The sequence below is a fragment of the Sarcophilus harrisii genome, chromosome 6 (genome assembly GCF_902635505.1).
Source record: "Sarcophilus harrisii chromosome 6, mSarHar1.11, whole genome shotgun sequence".
NCBI classification, from domain to species: domain Eukaryota; kingdom Metazoa; phylum Chordata; class Mammalia; order Dasyuromorphia; family Dasyuridae; genus Sarcophilus; species Sarcophilus harrisii.
Genome location: NC_045431.1, coordinates 248,204,904 through 248,214,049, shown reverse-complemented (window position 1 = coordinate 248,214,049; position 9,146 = coordinate 248,204,904). Strand labels below are relative to the sequence as shown.

At 35.5% G+C, this 9,146-nt stretch overlaps 1 protein-coding gene across 1 annotated transcript; it reads right to left on the bottom strand.

The window, feature by feature from the left end:
- Positions 1-339: 339 nt before the first annotated feature.
- On the bottom strand, positions 340-8,590 carry LOC100930914 (olfactory receptor 10Q1-like). Its single transcript, XM_003774475.3, is given in 3 exon segments — positions 340-583; positions 585-1,305; positions 8,566-8,590. Coding segments are annotated over 3 exon segments (990 nt in total).
- Positions 8,591-9,146: the final 556 nt, after the last annotated feature.

Here is a 9,146-nt window from a genome sequence, read left to right as displayed (position 1 = left end):
GTAAATTCAAGATACTCAATAGAACTCATGTACTTGGAGGAGGGTGTAGTATATTAGGACCAGGTCATGCAGATATTTGAGAGTAGATTCTAGAATCTCAGAAGTTGGAGAAAACTCAAAAAACATTTAATAGCAGTCCATACCTGAGCAGATATTTCATTTACAAGACCTCCAACAAGTGATCATTTGATCCCTTTATGTTTACCGTAGTAAATGATAAGAGTCAGACACATTGGATTTCAGAATAGAAAGTGCAGTTGTAGAATATTGTAATGTGTGGGAAGGTGCACGTTGAAATTAGTTACTTTTGCTGTCTTAATAACTCTCTACTCCAAATCTTCATGGAGTTTCAGAGGCTGCTGTGCAGCTCATGGATTTTTTCAGTGCTTCTTTGACATCCTTATTCCGTAGGGTGTAAATGAGGGGGTTGAGCAGAGGTGTGACAAAAGTATAAACCAAGGCAAGGTGCCTGTCCTCGTCCTCTGAGGTGCTGGACTTAGGACGCATATAGACCAGGGTGCAACAGCCATACTGCAGTAGGACCACAGAGAGATGGGAAGAGCAGGTGGAAAATGCCCTCCTGCCCCTCTGCAGAGCGAATTCGTAGAATGGTATTGGCAATAAAGATATAGGAAATGGAGATGAGCACAAAGGGGACAGTCAGAACAAAGACACCCACAACAAAAAGAACAGCTTGTTGCATTCGAGTGTCACCACAGGCCAGACGTAAGACAGGTGGGACATCACACAAGAAGTGGTTGATCTCCAGGCGGTGACCACAGAAGGGGAGGGTGAAGATCAATACTGTGAGCTGCAGTTCAAGGTAAAAAGCCAAGCTGAGGGAAGCAACTACTAGCTGAATACATCGCTTCTGGGTCATGATGAGTGTGTAGTGAAGGGGATGGCAGATGGCCACATAGCGGTCATATGCCATGACTGCCAATAAGAAACAGTCGGTACCACCAAGGGTGCAAAACACGAACATCTGAGCTGCACAGCCAGCCAATGGGATGGGTCTTTGAGCCCCAAAGATGTTGGAGAGCATCAGTGGTACCACAGTAGTGGTGTAACAGATCTCTAAGAGGGACAGATTGGACAGAAAAAAATACATGGGTGTGTGGAGGGATGTGTGGGTATACACAGCCCAGATTATCGCAGTGTTACCACAGAGAATCATTATGTAAAGAAGGAGGAAGAAGCAGAAAAGGAGGGCTTGGATCTTGGGGGAGGTGGTGAATACTCGGAACACAAACTCAGTAGTGCCAGACTGGTTCAGATGGAAAGTATTGAGAGAAGACATTTCATCTGCCAAAGAGAAGTACAAAGTTAAACTGAATTACCAGTAACTGCCTAGGCAAAATAAGAAACTGTTTTATTCTTAGTATGATAGAATCATAGAAATATGGAGATTTGAGGACCTTTAAAAGGTGATTTTTGGCAAATCTCTTCATCTTTTATTTTTTCATATTCTTATCTGCACAACAATGGGATTGAAACTATTTAATGTCTAAGATCTCCTGTAGGACAAACATTCTATATTCCACGTTCTGCTCTCTTTTCCAATTCAATATATTTTGTTCTAAAATCTGTCACCTGGAGTTTTTTGGCACCTATTATATATCAAGTCCTGTGCTAAATGTTGGGGATACAGAGAAAAGCAAAAAACTAATTCTATTTTCAGTGAGCTGACAGTCTAATGTGGAAGCAACTACATACAAAGAAGATATATGCAGGATAAATTGGTGGTAGGTTCAGAATGAAAACACAAAATTAAGGAGGATTAGAAAAGTATTCATGTAGACCAGGGGTCCTCAAACTTTTTAAATAGGGGGCCAGTTCACTGTCCCTCAGACTGTTACAGGGCTGGACTATAGTAAAAACAAAAACTTTGTTTTGTGGGCCTTTAAATAAAGAAATTTCATAGCCCTGGGTAAGGGGGATAAATATATTCAGCTGCTGCATCTGGCGCGCAGGCTGTAGTTTGAGGACCCCTGATGTAGACAGTTGGACTGTAGTTGATGTTTGAAGAAAGCCATGGAAGCTAGAGACAGGGGTGAGGAAGGAGGAAATTCCAGGCATTTGGCATAGCCAGTGAAAATATTTATGGATAAGAGATAGAATACAATATGTAAGAAGCATAAATAGGCCAGTTTTATTAGAGAGGAGTAAGATTTAAGATAAGAAAAGTAAGAAGAAAATAGGTTATAAAGGGTTTTAAAATCCTAACAGACGATTTTATATTTCATCTTGAGTTTTATAAGGAGCCCCCGGTGTTAATTGAATGGGTATGGAAAGGTTAGGGTCAGACATAAATTTTAGCACAATTATTTTGACAGCTGAGTACAGGGTGAAAGGAAATGATGAAAGACTCAAGTTGGGAAGATCAAGCATCAATCTTTTGCAATAATCTAGATATGAGTTAGTGAGAACCTGACTCAAAATGTGATAGTTTGTGATGAGAAGTGAGAGAATGTCCTAGAGATGCTATAAATTGTAACTATGATACCCCTGAATAACTGATTGAATATAAAATTTCCCTTGCAACTTTGACCTTCAATTTTTAAAGTTATTTTTGGCCCTGTTGTTCTTCATCCCGTGTTTGAAGATCCTTTCTAGTTCTTAATTCTATGTTCAACATTTTAGAGTTTCCTTCTACTTTGAGAGTCTAAAATGACATTTTAAGGTCTTTTTCAGCTCTGTTATGTTTTAATTATAACACCTACTCATTATTTTATAATCATCAATGAAATACATAAATGTTTTAGGATCATAGATTTAAGATATTCAAGAACTCAGAAGCCATTCATTCTAACTATCACATTTAACAGATAAGGAAGCTAGGATTGGGAGAGGTTACCTAGATTTACTCATTTAGTTTACTGAATCAAGATTTGAACTCACCTCTTGACTCCAACTCCAGTATGGTATCTATTGCATCACTCATCTCTGGTGTGGTAGATGGATCCTATAGAATTTTTTTCAAATATATATGGTAATCTATATGAGCTCTATATAATGGCTAAGAGGCATTAATTATATCCAAGTCTTCTGGTGTATAATCCTAACAAGTTTGTTTTTCCCCTCAATAGTATTTTATTTTTCCAAAATACATGTAAAGATATTTTTAACATTCACTTCTATAACATTTTGTTAAACCCAACATGTTATCTACTTTTCCTTGCTGCTTCTCTATTTAATATTTTAAAAATATAAGTCATTTTCTCATACCCTGATTTTCTTTCCTGGAGTATATTAAGTCTGCCCTATAATAATGCTTATTGATATTTTTCCGTGAGCAATCTTCTTTACTTTATTTCGTTTTGATGGAAAAGGCAGGTGAATGATCTATGTTCCAATTCCACTTCATCCCAGGTGACCCAAGTCAAACCCAAATCAAACCCAAGGAAACCCAAGTTTCCACTCTCAGCCTTGACTTCCTTATTTGTAAGAGGAGGATAATCATACTTGTAACTTGCTGGCTATTTCAGATGCATTTATGTGTTCAGTAGCTAGAGTTTGGAATTTATGTAGAACTGTGTTCCAATCCTGTCTCAGATACTTAGTAGCTAAGTGATCTTGGGCCTGTTACTTGACTAACCTCACTATGTCTGTTTCCTCATCTGCAAAAGGAAGGATGATAATGTTATTTATTTCTTTTATAACAGTGTTGTAATAAGGATCTTATAACATCTGTGAGCTTTGTAAACTTTAAAGAACTATATAATTATGACTTATGATTTTGTGCATTCCCTAGAAACGGTAAGATCTTTGGGATATTCCTCTAAGAGGCTGATATCCTGATAATAGTTTCATGACTCACAATACTCTATGGATTTTTCTGTGTGCCTCATAATTATTAAAAAGGAATAGCTTGATAGTCATAGGTCCAAAATGAATTAAAGCGCACATCTTCCTGACAATTTTTAGAGATAAAATAAAAATTTAAATAAATAATTACCCTGCTAAGGGTTACCTAGATAATGTGTATTGGAACTCACATTTAACCTAAGTCTCCTATCTCTTTGGCCAGTAATACTTCCATTGCAGCAAAATTTACTCAAGGGATTAAGTGGAGAGAATTCAAGTGAACAAAAAATCTTCTAGATATTACTTAGAGGTTTTACCAAAAACCAAAATGCTACTTTTTCTTAAAATTTATATCCTCCTTTGGGAGTGCAACATTATTTTTAGGAGACTGAGTAAATTAGCTCTTTACTGACATAAGCTCTTCTGAAGGACAGCAACAATTTTAGGACTAATTGAAATTGTAAGAAGAGGAAGAGGAGAATAAAAGGAAAAAGAAAACAGAAATTAGTAAAAATAATTACCTGGGATTATCATTTTGCTTAATAAATATAATGTTTGTATTAAAATTTTGATGACCATCATTAAACTGAAAATATTATAGAAGCTCAAAGCTTTTATAGGAGCTCAAAAGCTCAAATCAGGAAGAGAAGGCCTGTCCCTCCCTACAGACATTTTGAAAGTAGAATTCCATCTGCAACATTCTCCAGAAGGGGTCCTCAACCCTTTGTTTAAAATTCTCCAATGTTAGGGAACTTACTACTTCCTGAATCAGCTCCTTCAAGTTTGGCTTAGCTTCAGTAATGAGAAGGGTTTTGATTACATGGAAAAGAACTCAGTCTTTCATCAATTTTCACTCATTACTCCTTTTTTAACCTGAAGACATCTAGTTTTTCAAAGAATAGTTCGTTAAATACTTGGAGAGTTATTAGGTCTCCTCTAAGTTCTTTAAAAATATGTTAAAGCCACTTATCTACCATTATAAACTTCGCTTTTGGTAGGCACTCTACTATACTTACCCTGTCTATGACACTGGACAAGTGAATTCTCCTGCCTGAGATCCAGTAATCTCCTCAGTAAAATGAGGTTTCCCTCCATAAAATCTGCAAATAATCGATGGGAAGGTAGTCCTCATTTTTGAGACTCCACTGGAATGCATGGATTTGAGTTTCACAACTGGGTTGTGAATCAAAACTGCTGATAAACTGAAATTGTGACTCTACACTGGTCTCTTAAGTATAAGGTTGCTGGATCGATACAAAGAACTTTCAAGTATTTTTAGTGCGGTCACATGGAATATAGATTTGATTTATTCTAGATAATCTTAGAAGCAGAATTTAGATGTATGGGTTGAAATTGAAGAGAAACCAATTTGAATTTGGTGAACTTGTGTAATTGTGTTTGACTCTTGTGACCCTGTGTGAACCATAGTACACCAATATTGTCCATGGGATTTTCTTGGCCAAAATATTGTACATAATTTGCATTTCCTTCTCCAAGGTCTTATGGCAAATAGAGATTAAGAAAGTTGCTTGGGATCACATAGTTAGTAAATGTCTGAGGGTAAGTTTTAATGCAGTTCTTCCTGATCCTAGGGCATAAGCCTAAATTCGCTTTATCCACTGAGCTACCTAGACACCTCTGATTGTGCCTATTGTTAGTCTTCTTTAGAATGAGGCAAGGAAATTAAAAAAAAAAAGAAATTTGCACCTAAACTTTGGTATTATTTGAAGGAATAGCAAGGTGCACATGGTAGATTTTAATTTCCTATTCTATGATACTTTGTAATGGTCATCCTTATTTTGTTCTGTGAATTGGAAATTAAATAAAATTTTAAAATTAAATATGTATATGCATGCACATATATACAAAGACATATATGCATTTATATGTATAGATCTAAGTATATATATAGCTATATATGGGTGTGTGTGTGTGTGTGTGTGTGTATTTTAAAAAAAGAAGGCATGGGTGGCTAATGATATGGAATGAAAGAAGGAAGAATAATAATAAAAAATCTTGGATCCATTGATGAATGGCAACATAAGCATTGCTCTCATGATCAGTTTATATCTGATGATTTATTGTTGCTAAATTTTTAGTTGTTTCAAAGATGTAGACTCTTGGCTCAGCTAAACTCCTTAGTTTAATGAATCAAATGAATGAATTTTGTGAAGAATAAATAAATTAATATTGGAACATGCAAATAAAAAGAAAGGAGATGTAAAAACTTCCTGGAAATGAATAATTCCAAAGTCAAATTTTATATCAAAGATTTGGTGACCATTTTTGAGAGCTTCTTTTTTTTCAAGCAGATTTCTGCTCACATATGTGTTAATTAAGAATATCTCTCTATCTCTTTCTATCCAGAAGTCTACATGATTATATGAAGTAAATGTGTTCAAAGAAAAAAAAGTAATAGTATGATTATTCTTAATTTGAAGCAGCCTGGCAAATTCATAATACCATGCAACAATGGAAATCTCTTTAGCATTGAGATAAACTATTGGTGATGGCTGATAGAGAGAAATGAGGTCCAGATGATGTATTGCTTGTGCTTCTGAGTATCCTCATCAGAGCAGATATACAGTTCTTTCAAACCTTAGGTCACCTACGAATTGCCATCATCTTCTTCCTTCCTCCCTCTCCCTCCTTCCTTCTTCTTCCTTTCCTTCATCCTTCCTTTCTTTCTCTCCCAATCTTCATGGTTTCATTGAGAATTAATGTACTTATGCTGATCACTTAGCATGGTAGTGTTATCTTGAAACTGGATTTGCTTGGTGCTTCTTCATCTCTGTTGCCATTTTCCCTATTTAATACGCATTTATCAATGATGTTTTGCGTTGATCATGTCGTAATGCCTACTTTTGGAACAAGAGTCATTAACAGGAAACCAGGGTTATAATTCCAATTCTCTTATTAACTAGTGGTATGAATTTAAACAAAGGGTTATTCTCAGTTTCATTGCCTATAAAATAAAGGATATGGACTACATAATTCCCTCAGACAATATGATAAAATAGACTTTCTCTCATAAAATCCATGAGAAATAAAATGCAGGCATTTATTTCAATTAATCTGACTACTATTGTCTTTGGGAAAGAGGAAGGTATTCTCTCCTTTGGGATACAACTATATCTTTGTGGAAAGAGTCAGGAAGCCAGAATTATAATCCCAATTCTGTTCCTAATTAGGTGTATGAATTTAGACAAAGTGATTCTTCGGGTCCCAGGTTTTGCTAAATATTTGAGGGTATATAGATTACCAGTCAATATGTAAAATTCTGTAGTTTCATATCCATATTCCTTCTGTTCTGCCTACTATAAATATAACAGATATGTTCTCTGCATATGTGGCTTGAGTGGATTTTGAATGACTGTGCATTGAGGCTTGCAGCTGTGGCTTATGTCCTATGCAATAGAAGTAGTGACTTCCTTACAATAAACCTTGTGTGGAGCATAGAATTGTATCACCTCTCTACTAGTGGCTATGTTTTTATCATTGCTTAAACCCCATAGTGATTAATAATAGATAGTAGTTCTCGAATTTTCATGGTAGTACACAATGTAGGAAGTCATTCGTTTATGCTTCTTTGTGACTCAACGAATATTGGCATGGTTTTCTGTGAAAGAAGATACTGGAATGCTTTGCCATTCTTTGTAATGGACCTAGGATAGTTAGCTTTAATACATCGGTGGCTATTGAAATCTTTGAAGCTTTTTGAGCTGTACAGCCCATAGTCCTCTGAGCCACTAATTGTCCTAATTGGAAGACAGAACTTTAGTAAAGTCAAAATGTGTTTCTTTGACTGTCTTTGACATAGTTGATTCAGTCAGATTAGGTGAGAACTTTGAATGGGAATTTTTCGAGAAATCAGTTTTCAATTTGATAAAAACTGATGTTGATTAAGAAACATTGAGTAGTTCTCATGAGCTCACAGTTACCAAATATATATTTTAAAAGGTTACAAACCAGATGAAGAAGCCATTACATAATTAAATGTTGTTGTTGGGATTTCCTCTTCAAAGAATTTATGGGAAGACATGGAAAAGAAGGATATAGGATCAAAGGGTGTTAATGGGTTGTCATTTATAGCTGTTCTAGTAATGTCACTCATTTGAAAGATCAAGGAGTCATTAGAAGAATCTTTTGGTAGAAGATTTAATAATCTCCTACAGCAGATGGATTTTCTGCAAGTTAAAGTTATGGAAGTGTTCTAAACTCTAGTCTTAAGGGAAGTATTTTTTGAGACTTTAGATGTCTCATGAAAGAAAAACTTCAAGGCGGAAAATCTTAAGTTATATTTAGTTGGTAACTTGAATATTTATAAGACTGGAGGAGATTAACTATAGAAGGCAATGAGAAGGGATGATATATATTTTGCCCATTAACTCTTGCATCTGATGAAATTGTAGCCTGATGAATGAAAGTAGTCCAAAGCTTTCTCAAAAAGGTTTGTCTGGGTCTACCCTAGAACTTAAAAAAAATAGATTAATAGGTATATATTCAATATTGTATATGATTTGCCTGGACTCATTATTCCATGGGAGATAAAGGGAACAGGAAGATCTGAACTTTGTTCTTTTGGATTCAGAGTCATATAATATCTATGTTAGCTTACTTGCCACATTTCAATCTGTGATCTCATGATCTGTGTATCTCTATCATCATCATTCCTTTGAGAGGCAAACTTGAATAGCATCATAGACTACTAAATTCTGGGGTCCCAATTCATATAATTCCTATAAGAAATAGTCTTACCATCTTCCAGTGCATCTGACTTCATCAGCCACATAGAGAAAAGTTCTGATCTGAAGGCTCCCCTTTTTTCTGAGATTCTCCCTGGATAGTCTTGTTAGAGAACTCACCTCCTGTGTTCTTTCCTCTAGTTCTTTGGGACATATTATTGAATATGGTGCTTTCAGAAAGGCAGAGATTCTGACACAGGAGACACAATTTTATCTTGTTTAGTTGCTCCCATAATGCAAGTTAATTTCCTTGATATCTCTAACTACTTTAAAATCTTGGAAAGGAAACATTTTGAGGGTGTACATGAGGTATTGAGTTTCTAGCTTCTATGCTAACTCATAGGAACTGACAGAAGACTAGTTTATGAATCTCATTCAGTCTAATCATGTCTGTTTCAGTCAGTTTATTAGAGAACTCTATGAGATTTCTCTCAGTGGAATGAATCTCTAGAGTAAAGAGTTTTCCCAGTAGCTCACTCTAATTAGACTTGACTAGAAAATTGGTAAAATTTTTTGATTGAAAAACCAAGCTATGTTCCAGGTCTTTCAGCACAGAATTATCTCAAATTGCTAGTGAAAGATCAAGATTTATGG